Below are 26,810 nucleotides of genomic sequence, written 5' to 3' on the forward strand. Positions count from 1 at the left end.
TGTATTCTCACTGGGTTTGGGAATGCCACACAGACCCTGACAGAGCAGCAAAATCCTCTGGCTCAGTGCAGGGGGCTCTGCTCCCTCGGAGCAGCACTCTAAAATCCTGCTCACCTTGGCAAATGCACAGTGGAAATGCATCAGTTCTGCCGCCCAGGCTGCAAAGGAAAGCGCAGGATTTTCTCTAAGATCCTATGGGAAGCTGCTTTCAGGGATACAAAGGATCTCGGGCAGGCCCTCAGGTGAATTTTGCCCATTGCACGTATTGAGGCTGCAGTAACATGGACTCGTTTACACTGTGGATGGGGTGGAAACTGCCCTCTGATATAAACACCTTCCACACGCAGTTACAAAGCTGTGTGTCTGACTTAGCAAAGGGGCAGAAGAGTCCAATGGATGAGGTGCCAGGGTCAAGGAGATGTAGGACAGCGCCTACGAGGCCATCGAAGCAGAAAGAACAGCAGCATGTGAGACACATTTTCATGGGAAGAAACATGAAAGATCTGAGAGCCAAAGCAGGAAGGTGGAGGAGAGATAAGCTTACGGGTCTCTTCCCAGCAGTCTAAGCCCAACATGGGACTTTCCCGAGAGACACCCGGATTTCTGTGGCTGAGAAATGACCACTGCAGGACAAACCGCCCCTCAAACCTCCGCCAATGGGAAAGGAGGAGAGAGCTTTTTATTCTCTCCCCAATGCTCCAACACTCAGAGACATGTGGCTTACTACTGTGCTTGGGGTGAACATGCAAGAAACGCTCAGGACCCGTCCACACCTGACGACTAACCCTTCACATAAAAGGGGTCTTGGAGGCAGTCAGTGACTCTGTGGTGAAGCTGGAGTGACTCCTGATTTGAACTGAGTTATTCTGATTGACATAAGTATCATTAAGGTCAGAATCTAGCTCCACACATTTCAATATTTCTAAATAAGTTTCTAACAAATGAAATTCCTAGCAAGAGCTACTCCTGGGGTAAAGTCACTGTGGGTCCAGGACTCCTCTCACAGCAGCACTGATTTTCTGGTTTTCCTCTTCTAGCCATCCCAAACTTTCCTTTCTCTTCTTTTTCCCAACAAGGAATTCAGAACTAAATTCCAGTCACTGTTCTTGGCAATGAGAACGTATGAATGGCCAGATACGGTCAGAGCAATGGTCCACCTAGCCCAGTGTCCTGTCTTCCCACAGTGGCCAGTGCCAGGTGCTTCAGAGGAAACGAACAGAACAGGTGGGGCTTAATTTTCAATGAAAGAGGTGCTGGGGCTCAAACCTTTTTTTCCATTCAGAACTGATGCAGCAGGCCCAGAGGTGCCGGGGCTCAGCCCTGGCACAAATTAAGCACTGAGAACAGCACAGTTATCAAGGGATCCATCCCCTGTTCAGTCCCAGCTTCCGGCAGTCAGAGGCTAAGGGACACCCGCAGCAATCCCACTGGTCAGTGCCATTTGTTGGACCAAGCAGCTTTTTTGCTCCTCAGTGAATTTTAACACCTGCATGGCAGACACTGTGAATGGGATTTTCAAATGCGCTTGGCATTGACTTAACTCTGCTTCCCTTTTCTTCAACAGGCGTTTTAACATTGGTGTCAACGGGAGTGAAGTCAGGTCAATGCTAAGCACTTTTCAAAATCTAACCTTACAGCTCAAGCGGCACTCGTACTATTTATAATGGGACACTGCTGTATTTGAGGAAACACCGCTAATGCTTTGCTTTATCCTTGTCCTTCGGATACATTTCTTAGTGCTGCAGTCAGGAGAAATAATGCAGTGAGTTACCAGTGCTTGATAAAAACCTTTTAAACAAATAACCACTAGAACATGGGGAAACTCACCATTTGATGAAGTGAATTCTCTTGTTTCCCTGCAGAACAACAAAACCAAAGGGAGTGAAGGCCAAAAATGCTGCATTTCCTGACACGTCCTGGAACAAAATAAGATCTCATCAAAACGTTGCAGCGCCAGCAGAGTTTACAAGTCCAGAGCAATACTCAGTCCTGAGTAAGGTGGTGTTAATTGTGCCAACAGAGCAGTTCTTGGCAGTTTTGTTTAGATCTATAGATGGGAGTCTGCAGCAGCATAAAAAACAAGGCTAGTCCAGAAGAATCTATGAGCAGAAAATGCAACCCAACGATAACACCTGTGGTACTATTGATTTACTGTGCAGCACTAAACAATGGAGCTCGTTCCCACATGTCACCTTCTCTTTCATTAATAAACTTGGAAACCTTCAACTTTTGGTTTCCTCAGATCTGAACAGCACTTACAAGAGGTGCAGCTGACCAGCATCAAGCCACTTTTAAAAGCAACCATTAGTGTCGTGGCCATTGCACGCCAGCAGTTTAATTTAATCATAACAATTAGGCTCTAGTGAAGCTAACATTAATTAATTGTTTTGGCACTTGTGGAAAACACATACGTCAACTTTTTAAAATATTATGGACAGCAGTGGCACTCCGTAGTTAGGACTGAAGCTTGCTTTCCTTTATACATTGGATTTTCATGCTTTTTCCCTAACTTCTTTCAAAAGCTTCTGATCTGACTGAAATTCTATATGCCGAATGTCAGCTCAAGGTACAGTTTTCTGGGAAGTTCGGTAAAAATCGGACAATGAGTTTTGAAACTGGTGCTCTGGAATGTTCTGAAAATGTGGCTCTGGCTTATTTCTTCGCTGTTCTTCTAACTCATTCTTTTGTTAAAGCAGCACTACACGGCCTTAATGGAAGGCTGAATCCAAACCAGTGAGTTGTTTCTGCATGAATACAACAGATCGATTGAATTATCAGCATGGAAAATGTTCACTGTATGTTCCCTCATATGATAATGAACGATCACGTTGTCTATCATCCATGACGATGAATGCTGATATATGCTGTCAGATGCTGATGTCGGTAGGGGCAGATTACAGGCAGGGCTCCTAGTCGGGGATAGAAATGGAGGGATTAGAGATGGCAGGTTAGCTGAGCAAAAACTATTGAGAGTTTTTAAAGGACTGGCATTTTTGATGATCACTCGCGTGTGAACTGCCTGAATTCTAGACAGTTACGATGTTGCTGACACATTGAAATTGCTCAGAATCGTACAGTCACAGTGTGAAGGTTGTGACCAACATGGAGCTGTCCTGTACATTTATGAATGCTGTATGCTGGCCTGGCTATGGGGATGGCGTTTGCTGCATGAATACACTGGTTTCACTCCATGGGGTCTGTCTGGATACAGGCAGGAAGGAGAGGAATAGCTCCAGGCAGCCACTTAACAGCAAACATGGGAGAGTTGTTCAGCGACAACAGCCAGAACGATTCACTCCTCCTCTGGCCAGCCTACGAGACTGCTTTAGCCAGGAATTACCACGGCCCTGCAAACACAAGAGAACAGAGAGCTCGGGTGGGTTTACAAGGAGCAGTCTTAGGGTTAGGGAGAGCTTCGGGGAGAAACAGGCTCGGGTAGGGTGGGGTGGGGTGGGGTGGGAGGATGGAGACACAAGACCTGCTAGGTCACCATCGGGGGACGGTGAGACGCTAGGTAAGGCAGACGTGGTTTTAAAAGCCTGTCTTCTTTAACGCTTTGTTCCTGCTTTAAATAAACAATGCCTTTGTTGGCAGGGGCTGTTCTGGGACGCTGTACGTCACTGGCCACAGACTCCTGGAGGGAAGAACTGGAAGTGCCCAGACCGCATAGCGGCTGGTACAGACAGGATGTAGTACCTAGGTCCTGGTCAAGAAGTGGGCGAATCGAAGAATCTACCTCAAACCAGGGGAGGGCATAAAGGCTGAGGGGCTGCACTCAGAGACAGCAGAAAGGGACACGGGTACAGCCAGCCCTGTAAATGTGAAAAGTGCCTAAAGATGGATCAGTTTAGTGTGGAGTCATGCCCCAGCCAAGGCTGTACCCAGCTCCTCATTATCAGCTCAATTCTCAACACTTGGGTCTGGGCCAGCATAGGACCCAGGGGAGGGAAGTAGCCAAAAGCAACCTTTGCCCCCTCCCACAAACAACAGAGCTGATTCGTGGCAATGCCAATAGCTGGGGACTGCTACAAGACCAGGGCTCCCTACCCCACCACTCTGATACACAATAAACAATTACCTACATAAGTAACAAGACAAACCCATCACAAATACGGCACTGCAGAACTACCAACTGGGGTATGTAACCTGCCGCTTAAATCAACCTCTGGACCAGGCTAATGTGATGCCAATTTTTAAAAAGGGCTCAAAAGGTGATCCTGGCAATTACAGGCCAGTAAGCCTAACTTCAGTACCAGGCAAACAGATTGATACTACAGTAAACAGAATTATCAGTTACACAGATAAACGTGATATGTTGGGGAAGAGTCAACACGGCTTTTGTAAAGAGAAATCATGCCTCACTAATCTATTAAAATTCCTTGAGAGTGCCAACAACCATGTGAACAAGGGTGATCCAGTCAATATAGTGAACTTGGATTTTCAGAAAGCCTTTGACAAGGTCTCACAGCAAAGGCTCTTGAGCAAAGAGTCATGAGATAGGAGGGAAGGTCCTCTCATGGGTCAGTAACTGTTGAAAAGATAGGAAACAAAGGGTAGGAATCAATAGCCAATTTTCACAGTGAAGAGAGGTACATAGTGGGGTCTCCCAAGGATATGGGACCAGGGCTGTTCAATATATTCATAAATAACCTGGAAAAAGGGGTGAACAGTGAGGTGGCAAAGTTTGCAGATGATACAAAATTACTCCAGATACTTAAGTCCAAAGCTGACGAGCTGACTACGAAGAGTTACATAGGGTTTAGCTATTAGCCAACATGCTCGGGGTGTCCCTAACCCTCCGACTGCCAGAAGCTGGGACTGGATAACAGGGGATGGATCACTCAAGAACTGCCCTGTTCTGTTAATTCATTCTGAAGCATCTGGCAACGGCCATTGTTGGAAGACAGGATCTTGGGTTAAATGGACCATTGGCCTGACCCAGTATGGCCGGTCTTATATTCTTATGATCACAACAACAGAAATGTTAAACAGCAAAAAACATAGATAAAACATACTAACTAGCGAGGTCTACCTAGACCTACATAAAGGACACAGCACACTGAGTCAGATCCGGGGCCCTAATACAATCTGTTCATATCAGTGAGGGGACAGCAGAGACAGGAGAGGTAACAGCTGGAAGATGTCATGCTCTGCTGATCCCCAGGCAATGTATTCCCAGTACAAATTACAGCAGCTCTGAAGTCCAAGTCCCAGGATCAGGAGATGGGTGTTAAGGAGATGTGCAGCCAACTTTGCCATACACTTTTGCTGAGCACAGGTCAACCAGGTTCAAGGTTTTGGGGCCCATACAGTCAGCACATCCCATAACTCTAAAGACAACAAACATGTACGTAAAGAATTCATGTAGGGAAAAAACCAAAGAGTTGCCAATCTCCCAGCACTCAGACCCATCTGACGCCATTAGCTAATACCACTTTATTTAAATGCAAAATCAAAATCAAAATCCTTTTCTTCTTCTGCCTAAGAGGGAAGTGTAGCTGTTAACTCAGAAGAGGCCCAGATCCCTTTGATTGCTGAGTGGGAGCAGTTAGCTGCTGATAGCTCCTTGGAGAAAGTCTACCCTGACATTGTAACTGCTACCGAATAGCCACTGATGGCAGGTTCTGGTGAGTTTGGCGACCCTCCACTCAGAGAAGGGTAACCTGTAGTTCTAAGCTTTTGTGATCACTCTGACTGTGTGTTGGGTACTGACAGCACTGGAATTTAAAACAAGGGGCAGATTTTTCATTAGCTTCGAACCTATGCCATAGCCAGTGCAAGGCCCATCACTGTGCCTTCCTCTAGTCAGTCCTCTTACATTACACTACACGGTTACCCTTGCGTGACTCTTGACATGGTTGAGACTTTTGGGGCTAGCTGTGCTCACAGATGGATTATTCCGCTATCCTTCGCTCCTTGCACAGATAATTTAATGTCACAGAGGGGCCTATAACTCTCCTCGCCCTGGAATCTGGATCTGAATTTTTGGCCAAGAACCATGAGCGTGTATCACAAAAACGGATAAGCATGTCTAATAAGCAATTGCTGCAGCTGTAATTTAGCTCTAACTTCGTACTGTCAAACCCGGGAGGCCTCCTATTGGCACACAGTGCCTAGAAATGAAACATTTTTCATTCTAGTCAAAAAGCTCTTAATGCACAGTACTAATTGCTTCTTGAAATCACGGGCAGGCTCTGGCACAAGACAAATCTTGTGCCAATATCCGGATTCATCCTCTCCTCTTAGAGGGGTGGTGCTATTTGGGTGAAACTTGGACAAGAAATGATCATACTTGTAGCATGCAGGCACCGTGTGGTCCAGTTGCTTAGGGAACTGTTTTCTATTAGACAGATCTCCTCCAAATGCCTCTACAAACTAGTGCTTCGGAGTGTAATTAGAGAAGTGAAATGTGCTATGGGTGACCTAAGTCAAATAACAGCGTGAATCTGAGAACAGCTGATAATCCCTCACACAGGTCCCAGACACAGTGGATGTCAGTAAGGCCACCTGATCCCCTACACAGGAAAAGCCCCCACTGAAGCAGGGAACTTCATGAGTCTCCATCACACTGCTCCATTGACAGAGCTGTGTATTCTCCCTGCCGCTCTAACCATCGAGGTACAGACGTGGCCCTCTTCACTGGTCCGCCTGAACCCTGGCATCCCACCTGGGGCTGCCCCACATGCCAGAGAGAAATGGAGAAGGCCGTTGCAAGAGCCAAAGCAGCGATGGACCCCCCCCCACTGAGGACTGCTCAAGAACAGCCCTCCAGTATCTCTCCCCACAGAGCCTGAACCCAGAGGATTGGGGCAAAGGGGCTTCCAGGGGATCAGGCCATAAAGCTGCAGCTCCCCACCCCCGTGGCCAGGTTCTGGGGAGTTTGGCTATCATCCACTCAGAGCACGGTGACCTGTGATCACTCTGACTGAGTGCAACTCGGTACGTCTTGTTATTGTTAGTAACAGGATGATGGGGCAGTGCTTCGGCCCCGCCTGTCTATTACTAGCTCCTTACTCATCTACCCAGGGAGCCCTTCCAGTCAGTGAAGTTGCCTCAGTATAATTCGTCCAGCCATCACTCCTTTTACATAGTAGCATTTACTGACCAAACCTCCGAAACGCCCCTCACTGAGTTTTTCAGAAACATATCCTCAGAGACACCCATCACTGTGGAGTCACCTCTTGGGCTTCGATTTGCTCTGTGGAATCAAAGGAGACAGGAGAGCCTCTCACATGAATCCAAGCACTACAACGCTGAGTCCATTTACAAGAGTTGTACGCTGCACTGAACGCGCAGCTGTCAGCGTGTAACTCTGGTGGCCATCATGCTAACATCCCACGATGTCTCAGCTTTATTGTTCTAGACAGGCTGGATTTTCTCTGCATTTCTCTGATTCCATGTCTCAGCGTTGAGCTGTTGCTTCAGGTGTAAGCTTTCTCCTTCTATCAATCCACTCAAGTGATGGGTTCCTCAAGAGGGTTTATTATTTTACCTACGGGCTTCTGACCCTGCCATGCAAGGACACTTAAGAGAACCCTCATGCTGATGGGTGCACAGAACAAGTCAGTGGAGCACACATTAATTGGAGAAAGTAGACGGATCAGCAGAACTCTACATATCTTTGCGCACCTGCCTTGTATCAACTTGTCCTTAACGGATGTCTTGCCCACGGTGAGTTACATAGGTAGAAGACCAGAGAGATTTCGATGGAGTGAGACTGATTTACACCAGCTAAGGATTGCTTTACATTTACATCAAGCAACAAGGCTGGTCTAGCGAATATCCGTACCGAAACCAAAGCCCTGCTTGATAGCAAATAGCACCCAAAAAAAAATCAGCAAACCTGGGGAGGGGGCCCACCTGCCCTAAACCAGAATCTGCAGCCCAGAGCTCAGCACATGCCAAGGGACTACAGCTTCCTGATGTGCAGAGTTGTAACATTGTAGGGTGTTTCCATCACGTCAACACAAATCTCAGTTATTGTCCTTGTGTTTCAGCCCCACAAAGCAGAGAGAAACTCACCTGAAAGACATGTCAAAGCCATGCTGGCAGCTAGTTTCTCTGATTAGATCTCGAGAATTTGAGTAGTGAATAAATTGGTTTTAAATCCAGATTAGATCTCAGTCTGGTAAGGGGGAATGGTCAAAAATAAAAAGCATGCTGAACAACCTCAATCTAAGCACAAAGCACCACGTTAATCCCAAACTAATCCTGTCTGACATTCTACAGACATGGCTTGAGATAGTGAAATGATCTCCATGTGTCTCAGGCTGTATGTCTTACATGAGGAAAGCATTGCTGAACACAGAATACTTCCTAACCACGGGCCAGAGCCCAAGAACTAGCCTGGAAGTGCCTGGTGCAGTTCAGGATTTGGGGACACAAAGGAGATTTCATGCCACCTTTCCGTCCTCTGGTCCTACGGCCAGTTCTCCAGGCTAGTCTACGTTATGTCGGCTGCCCACAAAGGACTAGTCTGGAAGCCATGGATTGCCGGGATGTAGGGATGCCATGCCAGTCCCCCTTCACCTGGGCTGCATCACCTAGGCGGGAGGCGGGGAAGGTTGCATAGGAGCCACCAGGGCATCCTTGAGGGATTTCCTCACTTCTAGGGCTCTTGTTAACATGACACCAAGGAGGCCGAGTGTTAAATGTCTATTTTGCTTCAGTCTTCACTAAAAAGGTTAACGGTGACCAGATGCTTAACACAACTAATATTAGTAACAAGGGGGAAGAAAGACAAGCCAGAAGAAGGAAAGGACAAGTTAAAGAATATTTTGCTAAATTAGATGTATTCAAGTAGGCAGGACCTGACAAAATTCAGCCCAGAGTACTTAAGGAACTAGCGGAAGCTATCTTGGAATCCTTCGTGATCATCTTGGAGAACTCCTAGAGAATGGGCCAGGTCCCAGAAAACTGGAGAAGTACTTATCTTTAAAAAGGGGAACAAAGAGGATGTGTCAGTTTATAGACCAGTCAGCCTAACTTCGATACCTGGAAAGACACAGGAACAAATTTGTAAACCATCAATTTGTAAGCACCTGGAGAATAATACGGTTCTAAGGAAAAGCCAATTTGGATTTGTCAAGAACAAATCATGCCAAACCCAGCTAATTTCCTTAGGAAGGAAAAAATCAAATGCACAACTGCAAAATGGGGAATAACAGGCAAGGTGGCAGAACTGCTGGAAAGGATCTGGGGTAAGAGTGGATCCCATGTTGAATATGTATGGAGTGTCTTACGCATGACACAGGGGGTAATTGTTCCACTCTACTCTGCACCGGAGGGGCCTCAGTTGGAATATTGTGCCAAGTTCTAGGCATCACATTTTAAAACCGATGTGGACTAGTTGAGCTCTCAAGTTCCCTTCCAGGCCCTACGGTCTATGATTAAGCTGAGTATGAGGCTGCCTTGTGCTGTAACCTTAATGGGCTGAGGGTCTGGCCCAAAATATGATGTTAAATTGAAACGTACCAGTCCACTATGCTGTTCAGAGCTAGCATAGAGGGAACTGATTACAAGGGACCTTTTGCAGCAAACTTTTGTAAATATTTAACAAAGAATCTGTCTGAGGATTTTCTGTAGCTCCCATCATGGTGGTTTGCAAGCACTTTCCCGGTAAACCAGACCAGTTTGGGAAGCCTCTAGTGACTCTACGGAGCTTCCACTCTTCTCCTTTCCCGAGCTGTAGGAAGTTCTGCCTGTCTCTTTGGCACGGGGCTAAAGGTTTCCCACAGGACTCTTCTCGTCGCATGGACAAAGCACTGGCCTGGGACTACTCCTGGCTCTGCCATAGGCCTGCGAGTGAACTTGGGCAAGTCATTTCACCTCCCTCTGCCTCAGTTTCTCCATTTGTAAAATGGGGATAACTCCACTGACCTCCTTTGGAAAGTGATTTGAGAGCTACTGATGAAAAGCAATAGATACGAGCTAGGTGTTATTATTAATCTTATTTTAATATCACAGAGCTGGTTCAGATATGAGAGAAATAGAAAATAAACCATTATTGTCTGTTTAGATAGCTGTGGGGTGGAGATTAGCTACAGCGAGCGTAACAGTTCTCAGAAACTGCTGAATAAAACATTGAAACACAAAGGACGTATAAACAACAAACAAAACACAGGTCGGGAACAGTCAGTGCATCACCACTGCGAGTACCCAAAAACGTGACCAAGGGAGAACACAGCAGACTGACTACAAGCCTTCCTCAGCAGCCTACAGATTACCATATACATTACTGGCCTGACCACGCCGTTTTGGCAGGACCCTGACGTCAGCGAGGAGCCAAGCACTCGACTGAGGGGACAGTGAAATTGTGGAAGAACCAAGCAAGCAAGCAGCACGCTGGTTTTGCAGCTTCGTGTTTTGAAAAGGTGCCTTTTTTCTCACCAGCTCTAGCTCCTCCCCCTCACCTCTGCCCCACGTCCTGGGTCTATTTTAATTGATTAAAGGAAGAACACACAGGAAACTGCATTCGACATAAGAGAATGAATTCAAGGTGGACTTTTTGTTTGCCTTCTTTATTCTGTGCTCTCTCGACTTTGGAATCTCGCCATTCTCTTGGACCATCCAAGTCTAAAGGTCTATTTGATCTCCACCAGGAATGAGAGGCCACGTGCTACTGGTGGGTCTGAGCAGCCTGGCCGAAGTATGCAGGCAATAGAGCATTGCAGCAGGGATCTCTGGGGTGCTGTCCCCCCAAAACCCACAACTCCTTTCCCCATTCTAAAAAGCCACTAAAAACCCAAACTTGGTTTAACCTTTCAAGCCCTAAAGGGCTTGGGACATGGTTACCTGGGTAACTGCCTCTCTCCATGTATCAAGCTGCCAGGGTGGAGATCAGCAAAGCTCTTGCACTTATTTGGAAGAGAAGGGCGGGCTAAGGGCAGGATGTCCACGCGTGGCCCCTGATTTCGGAAGTAGCCCCTCTCCCCGCCCCTGTTCTGACAGCGCCCCTGTTTATTAACCTCCTGGAAAGGATCAGTTCTTTACAGTTTAAAGCCAGGGTCATTCTAATTAGACATACTCTGGCATATTCCATGCATGGTCCCTGCGTTCTGCAGGTGTGATCTTTGCACTTCATCTGGTATGAGCGCCTACTGGATTTAATGTATTGGGGTGACATTTTATTACATTTTTGTTATATTGTACTTGGGTACATTTAAAAAGTACCTAATCGACACAGGCTCTTGTGCCCCATTGATTTTCAATGGGATCTAGGCTCCTAAATCACTTAGGGGCTTTTGAAATGGTTACACTTTATCTTTGTTTCTTTGTTCAGTGCCCAGAGCACTTTGGCTAGATGGGAGGGATTTGGGGAAATGCTATACAAATTATTATTAATAATTATTTTTATTATTGGGTTATACTTTTATTTTTTACAGAACCAACCCATTCTGAAGCAAGTAAACAAAGATTATGTTGCAGTAAAAAAATAAAAATAGAAGTTAAACATAAGTCACTGAAAGGAGATGGTCCACATTAATATAAATTAAATGTAGTATTTTTTTTTAAAAAGTAGATTAAATATTAAATGCACCATCTGTGATGTAGCACTGTTCCTGTCAGACAAAGAATCTCAGGATGACAAATGCTTTCTCACAGCACAGTCCCATTTTAATTTTCCTCCGATTCACATCTAATGTTTAATATATCTCTAGGACCCTCTGGGAAGAGGAGAGGACTGGCAGATTGGAATATTCCATAACATATTTAGCACACTGAACTGACACGGGACTCGTGGGTCACCAGGAATGGAACTGGGTCACAAGGAGGTTGTGATTTTTTTGGATTATTATTTTGCAGAAAAGAGATTATCTTCACAGCCGGACTCTTTTATATTTCACTCCCGTGACTCTGAGTCCTACAGATAATCCAAAGAGAAACTTCAGAAACCATCCCCATAGTTCTGCCTGCTTGTTAAACACATTCTTCAATCGAGGGCTATATAACAGCCAAGTGATTTATATCTTTAATTGCCACTTTTCTTCTATCATCTATTGACTTCTAAGATTTAATATATTCACATCTTATCCAGGAATTTGTTTTCTTTAGAAATGAGTTGTCCCCGGACAAGATTACACAGCCACTTCCCCAGCTGGAATGCTCCCAAACGGATATTTTCACTGGTGAAACCCGCACACGCACTATCTGAAGTACACAAAAAGGGAACGGTTTTATTTCAGGAAGAATCTTACACCAAAACATGTCCCGCTGCGTGTAGGAGGAAAGGCCTTAAGAGCTCTCAAGGCTCTCAGCTAATATCACCAGCCAGGCTCAGTCCCTCACTACAACCTGCTCGGCAAGAAGTTACGCTCCAGCTCCTTCGAGGGGCTCCTTCCCCGGCACCCCCCACACACACTCACAGAACCCTACGGGCTCAGGGGTAGTACTCCTTTCATGGTCGGGGTCACAAAATAAACCAGGAATAAAATGAATGGAAGCAAATGAAAGATCGTGGGCCTGGTTCTCAGTGACGCGGCTCTGACAGTATAAAGGGGATTTAACGTGGGTGTGAATACAGGAGTGATAGGCCTGGTCTACATATAAAAGATAGAGTGACGTAGCCAAGGTGTTAAGGAGAGTGAAAAACTCACACCCCTGAGTGCCATCGCTATGCTGATCTCACCCCAGCGTAGAAGCAGCTGGGTCAGTGGATGAACACTTCTGTCAACCTAGCCATGGTCACCCGGGAGGTGGAGTTCCTACAGGCGAAGGAAAAACCCCTTCAGACACTGTAATCGGCCTCTGCACTCTGAGTGTATAGCGGCATAGCTACAGCACCACAGCTATGCGGCTCTCATACCTGGAGTGCAGACATGCCTTCGAGTAAATGTGTTTTTCCTGAATGAACACCAGCCCATAGCACGTGTACCGTTTCCTCCTAGCCCTATGCACTGCAGCTGGCTGCAGCATGCCGAGAGAAAACCCTGGCAAAGCATGGAAGACACGCAGGGCCGTCCTTGCCAGCTGGAGCGCACAAGGGTTCCCCAGGCACAGGCAGTCGTCTCCAACGCCTTGGCTCTTTCTCCAAACCGAGTTACGAATCCCGCCAATCACAGCTCGTTGCAGAACATGTACTGTACACAGCAGCCTTCCCGAGGGTACTGCAGCGTCTGATTCAGTGTCTTCAGCCAAAGAGACGGGACTGACGAGAGAGAAAGTGAGTCAGTGTCTCACAGGGAGGACGGGGAGAGCCCCAGACTGAGGAGGCGGCACAAGCAAAAGAGTTGGGGACGGTGTCAGGGCAAAGGCCAAGGCTCAGGAGTGTGGATGGATGTAATCAGCTCAGCGTGGGGAAAGCAGCAAGTCTGTGGATAGTTTTAAGACGCTGCAAAGCAATTTTGAACAGGCCTGGGAGTTGGAGAAGAGGCCTATGAACGTGGAAGGGAAGGGAGCAGGGAAGCATCTGTATCACGATCCTGCTTCCTGAAATTCACAGGAAAGGCTTCGAAAGGGATTGACTGAGGCCTGCATAAAGATTCCCACAGAAGCAAGATCAAGGGGAAGTCTCTCTCTCTCTCATCATCATGCGGAAACGTTTATATCAAGGAAAGATACTGCCAGAGGCTGGCTTCAGGGACCGCAGCTCTACGTACCGAGCTGCAGTCACATGGACTGAGAGCTCACGGTCCCGGGGATGTGTAACATTAGCCTTCCTCTGGACCCTGAGGAACAACAGCTTAGCACTGGCTTGGATCAAAGAGACTTAATGTTTAATTGTAATAATGATTTAAAAATAAGTTCCAAGACACTGAGGGCTTGTCTACAATTAAACCGCTGCAGCTCCACTGTAGCGCTTCAGTGTAGACACTACCTGCGCTGACGGGAGGAATTCTCCCAATGGCATAGGCAATTCACCTCCCCCACCTACTGCTGTCTGCATGGGGACGTGGGTCGGCTTAACAATGCCACTCGGGGGGTGGATTTTTCACACTCCTGAGCAATGTAGTTAAACTGACCTAATTTTCTAACGTAGACCAGACCGAAGCATGGGGTAGATTGAAAATTCTTGTGTCTCTAGTAAGCACTAGCCAGAAGCACCATACCTATGCAGAAGGCAGTGTCTAGGAGATGGTGACACAGAACCCCCCGTGGCAGAGTCCTGAGTCTTAGCGCACATCTACACAGCAGCTGTGTGCGTGGTTCCCCACTCAGGCAGATGTACACACAACAGCTCTGATCGAGATAGCGCCTGCAAACAGCAGTGCGGCCACAGCAGGCTGGGCGGTGGCTCAGGCCAGCTGCCTGATGACCATCCCGTGCCACTGTGGCCACACTGGCATTTTTAGTGCACTGGCTCGAGCCGAGCTGTTGAGTGAACGTCTACCCACTCCAGGAATCACACCTCCCAGCTGCCGGGCTGACACACCCTAGTGTGATGGCCATGAAGTGGGAAGAAGGCAGAAAAGGGAAAGTGAGTGGGAGGCTTTTTAAGTGACTTCTCCATAGTCAGCACCACCCGACACACGGCAACCGAATAAAGTGCAGCTGGCAAGACGGAGAGGCAGGGAAAGCGCCGGTTTGTAGACGTGCAGATTGTGTAAGTTAACGGGCCCAGTCTGCTCCCTCTGAAACCCACAGGAGTCCGGACATTGACTTCAATGGGCGCAGGCCTGTGAGCAGTGTCTGACTACAGAGGAGACTCCAGCCAGAGGTGCCCCAGGATACCGCAGAGACAGTCTCTGTGCTTCAAGCTCGGTGCCAAAGCGGATTTCAGCCTTAGGTCAAATATCCAGATGAAGCGTGGACAGCGAAGTCTCTGGCTGAATGCTGGAGCTGGTGCGGAGAAGGACTCCATTTCATGGAGGGTTGCAATACTTCAGAGTTTTGTTTCACTCCAGTTTGGAACAAAAACTCAACATTCCAGGATTCTCTGTGGAAGGGACGCAGCCGGCTGCCAGCCCGGCCAGAGCAATGAGTTCTGGGAGCCCTAGGGTCACTGACTCTGGGGCAGCGTGGCACGTGGGCTGGCAAGGAAATCAGGGGGGTTGCTGGGGCAGGCAGGGTTCCAGGGCAACTCCACTAAAACTGAACCATCACCATGAAGCACTTGGATTTCAGCAAAAACTGGGAAATTCTGATTAACCATGTTTTCATCAGAATGTTTCCAACCAGCTCTACTTCACGTGTTTATTCCTGTTCCACGCAGCGGCATAACTGAGTCCCACAAATTTGATAAACTGGAAGTGGTTGTGAGCACAGGAAAAACCAGCCTTTCTTGCTTCTAAGTAAACTAGCGTTTGCCCTTCTGGAACAGTGAAAGCATCGGTCCTCTGTGTCCAACGCACCATCAGTTAATCAGCTTTCCCTGCCTAGGGAACAAACACTGGATGGGCGGCCGTGGAATACCTCTGGAATTCCGCTGATTGGCGTCTGATCACTCGTAGATAATGAAAGCATCTCCTCCTCCTTAAATTAGGTAGCAGATCAGTGGAGATACCTTTATTTAATTATATCAGTATGATTCCCCCTTCCTCACTTTTCCCAGGGCAGCATGCCCCAGATTCTCCCAGCCTAGTAACAGTCTCGAAGTTGAGAGAGATCTTTATTTATTACACTGCATCTCTCTTGCTGTTTCCATCTCTTCTAGTAGGAACATTAATATGGATGCTGGCCAGAAAACTACCCAGATGAACTCTATGTAGCTAATAAGAAAATGTAAGAGCAACTCTCTTAATGTCTTTGCTCTTCTTATGTGCAGATGGCATGCCGTAAGATCTCTTAGCGACTCTCACACATTCAGCATCAGGCCATCAGCGTAATTGACTTTAATGTTTTCTCCACTCTGGCTACAGCCACATAGTCATGGTTCCTGATGAGAATTTGAGATAGCAACAGAGCGCAGCCTTTCACTATCTCTGCTGGATGTTGGCACATGTGACTGTTAACTAGCCTTCTTCTATAGGCCTCCAGCACCCTACATGTCAACAAAACATCCTGGCCACAGAGTGACTGAGCCCAGTCAGCGACTGACAGATTGCAGGCTTTCTGGTTGCTGTTGATTTTGTTTACATCGGAGCCAGCAGCTCTCACCCTCATGGGGGTTGAAGTCTGTTGTTCCCTGGATGGGATCACGTAAGTTCAAACCTGTTTTAACGAAGTGTGGCTGAGCTCTCTTTGGCTTTGTCTTGGCCAGGAAATGGTCCCAAAGATTTCCCACGAATGCGAACGCGGCTTCATCTCCATCAGTGGCAGCCAAGATAGGAGTGCTGAGGACGGCAAGGTATTGGCAGCTGCTGAAGTGTTAAGCACCAGGTTTTGCAACCTGCACTCAGTGGGCAAGTTGGAACAGCGTTTAAAATGCTGCTGGCACCTACACGTTGCTCTGAGCTATTCAGCTCCACCAGCGGCAGACACTAGCCCTCCTATGGGTTGCACCCACTGATGGACTGAACAGGTGATAGCAATGGAGGACAAAAGGCTAATGTAAAGAAGACCTTTGAATGGGGAGTCGACCACAGTTTGGGGCTTAACAAGGGTTGAACTTGGCTGCTCCTATCAATGGAGTTCAATGCCATAACAGTGGGCAGAGGCGCCCCACAGTCAAACAGAGCAGACAGAGTTGAAACTCCTCAGGCTGTCTCACTATCTACCCGGGCTAGGTACTTACATGGTCCCATCACCACAGTATTTGAGCATCTCACAATCTTTAATGTCTTTATCCCCTGTGAGGCGAGGCAGGGCAGTGCTGTTATCCCCAACCTGATTTGCAGAGGGGGAACCGAGGCACAGACAGGCTAAGTGACTTGCCCAAGGTCACACAGGAAGTCTGTGGTGGAGCAGGTAATTTAACCTCCTAAGTCCCAGGCAAGTGTCCTGACCAGTGGCTCAGCTTTTATCTCTGTTAGCGCTGGTGTTCTCAGCAATGTCTGGAACTAATGACAGCCTGAATATCCTCCTCCACAGCACGGCTCGAGAATGACTCCTTGGGAAGGGCTAGTTTAAGCAGACATGTGGAATAAGTGTATCTGGAAGGGATAGGCATAAGGGAGCCTAAAGGAGAGGAAGGTCTGAAGTACGGATCTGTTGTAGGGAAATACCAGTGCTGAGCCAAGAAAGACAAGGGTTATCAGTTCAACAGCCCAATGCAACTCGAGTTCACAAACTAGGAAAACTGAACTGACCAAGTAATTCATTGTCCCAACTCTGCACTGGCCTTTCCCTGTACTGACAGCTAACAGAGCGCACGAAAATGCCAGTGAATGGGGCAATCACCCTCCCTCAAACATTACCACATTTTCTAGCCACTGCCATGCACGTGTGCTGCATAAATGCACTAGAGCAAAGACAGCGACTCTCTGCACATATTGGCTGCCTGCTTTACACTGCCTCACACGCAGACACATGGAATGGAAGTCTATGGGACACATCCTCGACCAGATGAAATGGCCACGGTACCAAAGTCAATAAAAGCCATTTTGAAAAGAAAACTAAATGATGGGCCAGGGAATGATGGGAATTTAGCCCCCCTCTGGCAGATTAATACCTATTGATCTCGCTCGTATTATTGACCTTTCATTTCCTCAAAAGCACATGTTGCTGCAAAGGAAGATTGACCAGGTTCTTGTATTTGTCTTCCCTTAGACTGACTTTCCGATCGTTTCCTCTGGTGGCTTAATTTCTCAGCAGTGCTCAGAACAAAACCTTTATGCTATTTTTAATCCAAGCGAACAAAGGGACCACTAATCAGGCCTACCCCTGGAAAAGGGCCTGCATGCCATATATAGAACATGTCACCAGCACACAGCCCTGCAAATGGCATGCGAGGCAATCGGCTGGCGATGATAAATGGCTGTACTTGGAACCAATTAATGTAACCTTTGTAACTTGTCACCGGCTAGCAATCTGCAAGGCTGAAAACCTAACACAAGAAAGACAAGCCTTACCTTGCATGGGTGTGGGTCTACCCCGTACGTCTCCAGGGTCTGGGCTTTTCTTAAAAAATTTAACTCTGAAGTAGCTGGCGTCTGACCACTGGAAGAAAGAAAATTAGGGAAAGGTGTGAACATCAGGGCCAGTCATTATGTGCACAGTTTCCATGAACAATGACAGGCATCAAATCCAGCAGATTTCTTTGACCTCACTCAGCATATTGAATCTAAAACAGGCTCTTGTAAGAGGACTCCTTGTTATCCTCCGTGTTCTGCAAGCTGGGCTGTAGCAGGAGAGAAGATAGTCTCCCAACATTAAAGAGGAACAGGGTAAAGGAGCCACTGCAAAAGGTAAGATTTAATTACATGCAGTCAGCCCAGGCTGTGCTAAGCATTTCACTTGGTTGTAGAGCATTATATGCAGAACCCAACCCACTTCATAGCTGTTTGACAGTCTAGTTTAGTCTGCAAAAGAGAAGAGTGAGGGGGGATTTGATAGCGGCCTTTAACTACCTGAAAGGGGGTTCTAGGGAGGATGGGGCTAGGCTGTTCTCGGTGGTGGCAGATGACAGAACAAGGAGCAACGGTCTCAAGTTGCAGGGAGGGAGGTCTAGGTTGGACATTAGGAAAAAGTTTTTTACTAGGAGGGTGGTGAAGCACTGGAATGGGTTACCTAGGGAGGTGGTGGAATCTCCATCCTTAGAGGTTTTTAAGCTGCGGCTTGACAAAGCCCTGGTTGGGATGATATAGCAGAGGTTAGTCCTGCTTTGAGCAGGGGGTTGGACTAGATGACCTCCTGAGGTCCCTTCCAACTCTAATATTCTATGATTCTATGATTCTATGACAGGTCCATTTTATGTCACATCAAATTACGTAACATATACACGTGTATAGGTTTAAAAACAAATACAGAACTCACTATTAGGGAATGTGACAGCTAGCTCACTAAATTACCGATGGACCACGGACAGCTCAGAACTCCTTCCCAGAGTGCCACAAGAACATCTTTACGATCTCTGCTTTCCAGGATGTCCACACTGGATTCTTATCTTGCAGGTAAGTTAGAAGGCCTTATTGCCTGGGCCACCTTCACGCAATTTTATGACTGGATTTAAAGCGTAATAGATTGTGGCTTGACATATGTCATAAACAAAGATACAGCTATTATAATGGGTATCTCATAATAGGATGATATCTTACTTTTATATAGCACACCTCATCCCAGAATAGGATGGGAATAAGAGAGCAGGCAGCTGAAACTGCAGGGGGAATTTAGGAAAGCAGAATAAGTTTATCCAGGGTGGAATATGCTTACCATCCCTGCTCGATAAGAAAGGGCCATCAGATCTTTAATCAAGCCTTAAACTGGGTTGAGATGAAGACTCAGAAAAAAAAAGTAAAAAAAATCAGAGACACCCTCTGAGATGGGCCAGGGCTAGCAAGGAGATATTAGGAACGCAGTGATACAAGCTGCCTGGGACAGACATTTCTGTTACCAACTAATGACATTCCATTGTTGGGAAACGATATGCCCAGTACTCCACTGAGACCACTTTCAGCCCTCTCTTTAATTCTACAAAAGGTCAGGACCGCCGTTTGAAATCTCATCTTAAAGATGTAAATGGATAAGATGATAAGAAGGATAAAGAAGATGTCAGGGTTTTGATTCTTTGATTATCTACATTTTTAAAGCACTTTTTGTAATTTTTGTAGGCAGTTTTATTATGTTCCTATTTCAGTTATTAGAGATTTGGTGTTAGATGCCATTTCCTATCTCTAGAATATTTTTATTTTTTGTTTTGCTGTAATGCTTCAAATAGTGCTTAGTAAATTGACCTGAATTTTAAGAAAGTCTCCAATCTTTTTCCTGCTTATTAAACGTGAACTATGCTACCAAAAGAAACTCTTATTGTGTTTCTGATTTAGTGTATGTACAAATGCAATAAAGCTACTCATCCCATTACACAGAACTGCTATCTTAAAAACCCTGAACAGGAATGATAGTAAATAAAATACCAGTAAGTTAATCAGCACGTGTGACTCCTTTATATAGTACAAGATGATAAACCCCAAAGCTAATGTTACCTGAGTTCTGTTTTGTGAATCTCTGCAATTTTCCTTTCCAGCTTTTCCGAATGTTTGGGGAAAAATTGGAACTTGGAGCTGTAGCCTTCTGGGTGCTTTCCAGGGTCATGGTCCCCAATCTCCGCTAGGAAAAGAAAGAAAGGCTAAACGTTATTTCATTGTATTCATCATTTACAGTGAGATCATTTCTAAAGTAACTGCAAAAACCCCCCACAAAAATGGTTACATATTAAAAATCAAAGGGAATCTGCACAGAAAGGGGGTTTGTGGATTTTCATGGTAGTGGGTTTTGTTGGAAACAGTTTCTTCTCCAAACAAAGCTTACAGGGAGGGACTAACTAGCGGAGGGGGCTGGCAATGGGATACAGAGCAGTACCCTTCCAGAGGCCTGATCCTCCAAAGGGATGAGTACCTTCAACCCACACTGATACTTGTGAGGATGGAGGATACTCTGCATCTTGAAAGGGTAGAGGTCAGATCACCAGTTCAGCCCAAGCCGGTGGCAAGCTTGGGTGATTGGAGGCCTGTGTGGAATTAGTTCGATAGGTCTCTGTCCAGTTCCCAGGTGTCCACAACACAAGAAATCCACCATCACAGCTGGGCCCTAGTCTCAGCAGGGAGATCAAAAAACGAACAGGCATGGAGAGTGAATTAACCTCTGACTCCGGGTCACAGATAAGGCTCATCACATGATGAAACAACATGGGAAAACTGATACCGCTGATGCTCATACTTAACAGTTAGGTGAATGATTTGTAAGGAATCGTTTATCCGTGAATTTCACTCTCTGTTTGTGAGCAGATGGTCACTGCCTCACCTGTGCTCATTCTTCAGAATTCTTCTACCAGGCAATCCCAGGAACTGCTCTCGGCCTGCAGTGCATTCCCAAGCAGTTCCCTGCCAATATGCAGGGTGGGCTCTTCTGAGATGACAAGTTGCTCACATGGGGCAGCCCTGTCCCGACTGGACGAGCAGAACACGAAGAATCAGGATTCCACTGCAGAAACTCACCTTTCTACGTGTGAAGTCTGTAGTATTCACGTATACTAATTTGCTAGAATATTGCTTGAAAACAAGCCTGAGAGTGGCATGGACACAGCTGTAGAACATTTTAAAGTGTGAATAAATAATCTATTAAATGGTTTTCCACGGTATCGTCCCATCTCTACTGTGCTGACCCTGTTCTAGGGAAAACTGGAGGATCCATGTGGCGGGATCCACCGCATTAATGGACACAAAATGTTACCAAAAATAAAAATTACACCTATATCCATGCCATCTCCTGTAACACAGCCACCACATGGCTGTAGAGCAGGGACCTGCTCTTGAAGTCATCAGAGTATACTCCTGTGCTCAGAGGGCTTCTTCTGTTCTTTCCCATGAAATGAGATAAACAGTGACTCACGCCTCAGTTGACTAGGTATGAAAATGATGCTAATGTCATCCAAGAGGTTCTGAAGAACGCAGGGTCTGTAGCCACTAATGTCTGCAACAGAACTCGGGAAGCACACCGCTCCATCATATCACATCTTACGAACGCAGAGCAATTAAAACGGCTTTGGGCGTGTAAAAGAAGATTTCTGTGCACTCAGTGGATGTGACTGGGCTTACACCGCAGGGAAAAAAAAGTGAATTAGTTGGAAAGATCTGCAGATTGGCACTGGCAGAAAAGGCCTTTTGTTTTCTTTCTGAAATGAGCAAATTTCCAATGAATAATCACGATGCTAACAACCATAATGGCCTTCCTGTGTGACATGTCAAAGGAGGGGTTCTCTTGGAGGCAACCTGTGCAAGGATTTTCACATGGACATTTCAGCTATATCATCACCTGGCAGGATGGGGTTTGCTCACCCTCCATGGACAAACTGCTCCCAAACCTTGCAGACACCCTTGGACCCATGGGCCAGGGCTGGCTGTGTGGAAGCCTGTATCCCACAGAGCCTTTGGTTCCATAGTACCACGTCTGATGACATGATTCCACCACAGCTACAAGACCTGGGACTCCCTCCTGCTGTGGCAACCACGTGGGACACGATGAGGTGTCCTCTGCAGGGTAGGGGTGGGTGAAGACAGCTTATGCTGAGTTTCTTCCTGGCCATATCCTTTCTCTCTTCAATGGTTCACCCACATACACCCCAGCTCCTCAGCCAGACACCATCCGCCCAAGCTGGTGGCTTCAGCTGACACATAGAAAACATACCCACCCTAAATCCAGGAAATACCCAGCAACCAGGGGAAATACCCCATTCCAAATCATTACACACCAGGGCACATGCCACGTTGGCCTCAATACGAGGACATGACATCACATCTCCGGGCTCCTTGTCTATTCGGAACCTTGACGCTCAGGCCAGGTTCACGACTCTGTCAAGTAAACTCAAGCCCGTGTCACGAGAACCAGGGCAAGGAATCCTGCACCAGCCACGTGGATTCATGGCTTCCAGTAGCCCCAGCATGAGATCAGGTGAAACCTGGCCATTCCCCCCAAGGTTTGCTGGGAGACTTGGAAGGTTTTTTTCCAACCCAAAATCCAAATAGCAACACTCAGCTATGAGCCCAGAGGAACACAAGCCAAGAAGAATGTCCGTGGGAGCCTCAGCAAAACAAAACTCCTCCAGGCCCCACCGCCCCAAAAGAAGCATCTACGATTACGCAGGTGAATAGCTCAGAGCTGATTCCTTTCGCTCCATGACACGTTCAAATGGGTTTCGTAATCTCCCCTGAACACTCAGCATTGTGAGGAGATGCTCCTGTCGTGGTGCAGCATACAGCTGCCAGGCTGGAGCTGCCGATGAAGCCGAGACAATAAACTGTCTTATTAACTGATTAGAAATCAGTTCAGCTCCTTTCATACATCTTAAAGAAATGGACTGATTTTTCCTTCAAGCAAGCAGAAGCTGGACAGGCAGTTGCCCCCTCTCCACTTCCATTACCCTGGGAACCAGCCAGTAATTAAATCCAAATTGGACTCAAGCTGCAGTAAAGGGGAACGGAAAAGAGCTGAAAAATGGTCCTCTCTTGGCTGAAAAGGCATTGCAGTATTTCGTGTCTGTGTCTCACGCTGCTTAGCTGTATATCTGCTTTCCATGATATATAAAAATACTGCAGTATCTCACAATTTGGCTGGAAAGGAGTGCTCTCTAATTTAATTTCCTTGGTCTACGGTACCTAGTGAAAGGTAGATGTTATGTTAATTTGCAGGCTTCCCATTTAAAATGCTAAAAGGGGGAAATACACCAGTATTTCAAACCTAATGATTAGTACCTTCAAAAAATTCAAATATATTGAACCATTAACGCATGCTTGAATGCAGAAAAAATATCAGATCTATTATGAAATATCTTGTAAGTGCTTTGGAGTGGAACTTGTCTTGTTCTATTTCTGAAGCAGTGTGTGTACCTATGGCGCTATATAAGCAATTACACACACAAAACTGCACTAAAAAGAACCTTATTAGTTCCATGCGCTCCAGCTATGAGTTGCAAGGTCAAATATTCAAAAGTGAGGAAATGCAAGGGTGATGGAACCATTTGTATAGTGGGGAGTGCTGAGAGCTACTGAATCAAACTGTAATCCCTGTGTATAATGGAAACCATTTCAAGCCAACCCTTAGTCCAGCACCTATGAGGAAATGCCAATTTAAGGTTGTCCACGCAACCTCAGTTCAGCCTTGTTATGCACATGCATTATGACACAGTCTTTAATGACATGATCACATACTATTTTTTCCACAGGGACCCCTTTTTCAAAGGCTAATAACTTGGGCAGATTTTCATGGAGATGGCAAACAGCATATCCCAGACACCAATGCCACCCTACGTCCCTGCTGCCGAATTTCAAGTTCCAGCTTCAAAGCATGGGGTGCTAGAAGATTTTAACACGGAATATTTTTCACCCTACTCTCATTCTCAGAAACAGCTGTTTTGGCTGAAATTTTCCCAAAAAATCAGTCTACAGCAGACACTCAGAATAGAAAATTTCAGCCCGACCAGTTAAAGTTTGGCAACGTTATAAGCAACTGAAAACAGGGTCGTCTTATGAGACATGTCAAGCAAATGTAATACAAGGCAGTGCTAGCAGTATGTCTGCATGTTTTAAACCCAGACCTTCCACTGTCCAATCCCCACAAACAGAAGGGATGTCGGCCTCTTCTGGCCTTCCCGAGTCTTGGTCTAGGGATATCCAGACAAGAGCGTTCCATATAGCTGGGGCCCCGGCAAGATCAGGAGTGGCAAAACAAGCAGGCGGTTTCCAGATATTTCTCCCTCCCCCACGCTGTGCGAACAGGCTGTTGCTGCCTGCGACTTGCTGACAAAAGCTGTTTCATTGCTGATGAGCTTGATGTCAAGTAATGAATGTGCAGAAGGTCATGTTCATTTGTGCCACCTAGTAACAAACCCGTGTTTTGCAAGGGCCCCTGTTTAAAACCACACACTGGAAGGGCATGCACTCACTACTGTGGGAAGAGCTGTATTTTGTTGCCAGGCTCATTAGGACTATGCATGCTCATTGGTGTGACGTGTGTATGTTTGTGAGACCAGGAGATGGTAACAGCACACTCCTTAATGGTGTTGGCTGAAGCACAAAACAGTTGTTTCATTTTTCCATAGTTAAAATGGAAAGCTCCATAAACCAGATCTTTTCTATGGAATCCACACTTCTGTGAGGTTTGCGAAGGGATGCACTTGTACGGTTAACAGCTTTCACCCATGAGTTCTGACTTTCTTCATTCGGACAAGGGGAAAAAACAAATGTCATTCTCCACTTTCAGTAAACGAGCATCTAGCTTATCTGTCCATTGCATTTAGATGTATATATTTTAAGGCCAGGTGGGACTACTGCTTCAACTAGCCAGAACTCCTGCATAACCAGGCCACAGAATTTCATCCAGTTACTCCTGTATTGAGTCCAGTAACTTGTGTCAGACTGAAGCACACCTTTTAGTAAGGCATCCACTCTTCACATGAAGACCTCAAGAGATGGGATTTACTGATCCAAGCACTATTATTGTAGTTGCAAGAGACCTTCTGCTTTTTTTTTTTCTTCTTCTTCTTTTCCTTTATGCCGCTTTTCCTGGTGAGGGTTGTGGTGGCAGGATGAAGAGTAGGGACAACAGGCCTTCCCAGGCCAGCCGGGAGATATAATCCCTCCAGCGTGTCCTGGGTCAGCCTCGGGGCCTCCTCTCACTGGGATGTGCCCAATATAGTTCCAAAGGAAGCCTACCGGAGGCATCCTTATCAGGTGCCCAAACCACCTCAGCTGACTCCTCTCGATCTGGAGGAGTGGCGGCTCTACTCCGAGGCTCTCCCGAATAGCCGAGCCCCTCACTTATCTCAGAGAGTCAGCCCAGTCACACTGCGGAGAAACCTCATTTCTGCCACTTACACCTGCCACCTCGTCCTGTCGGTCATTACCCAAAGTTCATGGCCACAGGTGAGGATGGGGCATAGACTGACCTGTAAATCAAGAGCTTCATCCAAAAACTTCACCACCACGGATCGGTACAGCACACGCATCACTGCCGCCACCACCGCACTAATCTGCCGGTCAATCTCCCGCTTACCATCGCTCATGGACAAGACCCCTAGATTTTAACTCTTCCCCTAAGGGTACCTGCTCCCCTTCACCTGGGGAGAACACTCCACTTTCTTCTGGGAAAGAACCATGACCTCTGATTTGGAGGTGCTGATTCTCATCCCAGCTGCTTCACACTCGGCAGCAAAGCGTTCGAGCACATCGGAGATCACAGTCTGAAAAAGCTAGAAGGACAACATCATCTGCAAATGCATAGATGCCACCGCTGAGTCCCCTACCGGATACACTCCCCAACATGGCTGCGCCTTGACATCCTGTCCATGGAGATCACTAACAGGAGCAGGGACAGGACACACTCTTGGCAGAATCCAACGCCCATCATGAACAACTCGACTTAATGCCAAGAATGCAGACACAACTCTCACTCTGGGAATAGAGGGACCGGATGGCATGCAGAAGCGGAACCTGCACCTCATATTCCCGCAGCACTTCTCACAGGACATCTCGGGGAATGCTGTCATAAGCCTTCTCCAGGTCTACAAAAGAAAGGTAGACCGGGTTAGCGAACTCCCACAATCCCTTGAGTATCTGTGAGAGAGCGAAGAGCTGGTCCATTGTCCCACATCCGGGACTGAAACTGCATTGTTCCTCCTGAATCCAAGGTTCAAATAATGGGCGTAGCCTCTTCTCCAACACCCTGACATAGGCTTTTTCGGGGAGGCTGAGAAGTGTGATCCCTCTGTGGTTGGAACACACCCTTTAGACTCCTTTCTTAGAGAGACCTTCTGCAATATTGAAAAATGATCAATATAAACACAGCCAAGCTTCCTGCTCAGTCTTTACTGATAACTCAGCACCTCCCTCCCAGAACAGAGCTGGCAACACTCCCTTGCTGTCTAGTACTGGCATGGCTGATGGAAGATGAAAAGGAGAAAGTTACGTGGAGGAGGGTTTGGACCAACCAGTTTAAGATTCCAGATCAGAAGGCAATAACAGCATGAAAGAGACACACGCTCTAAAGCACCAGTGATCACATACTAATGCATCTCTCAGTGCCCAGCAGCACAGGTACAGCACTGATGCATGTCGGGACACCAGTGTCTGAGGCTATAGCAAAACTTCTGTAGGATGTCTCAAGATGTGAGAGTATTTTCTATCCTGCAAGTGCCCCAAATTACTTAGGAGGTTTTCTGAAATCAATACTGAGTCCCAGGCTGCTATGAGCCTTTCCTAGCGAGCGGAGAGTATCCTTCAGCGCCAGGAAATTCCAATTGTCTATTTATGGAGGAAATGTGGATTAGCAGCTGCAGCACAGTG

At 46.7% G+C, this 26,810-nt stretch overlaps 1 protein-coding gene across 7 annotated transcripts in view; it reads right to left on the reverse strand.

Moving 5' to 3' along the window:
• Positions 1 to 26,810, reverse strand: part of FRMD5 (FERM domain containing 5) — a 305,266-nt gene that overhangs the window by 37,302 nt on the left and 241,154 nt on the right. For all 7 annotated transcript variants that reach the window (XM_067555447.1, XM_067555446.1, XM_067555443.1 and 4 more), the window contains 3 exons: positions 19,959 to 20,082; positions 17,889 to 17,976; positions 1,828 to 1,916 (listed from right to left, as the gene is read on the reverse strand). In XM_067555447.1, the coding sequence (XP_067411548.1) occupies positions 1,828 to 1,916; positions 17,889 to 17,976; positions 19,959 to 20,082 (301 nt within the window). The remainder of the gene's footprint in view (positions 1 to 1,827; positions 1,917 to 17,888; positions 17,977 to 19,958; positions 20,083 to 26,810) is intronic.

This window comes from Emydura macquarii, unplaced genomic scaffold, assembly GCF_026122565.2.
Source record: "Emydura macquarii macquarii isolate MOO-44397 ecotype Brisbane River unplaced genomic scaffold, CSIRO-AGI_Emac_v2 contig_1644, whole genome shotgun sequence".
NCBI classification, from domain to species: domain Eukaryota; kingdom Metazoa; phylum Chordata; order Testudines; family Chelidae; genus Emydura; species Emydura macquarii.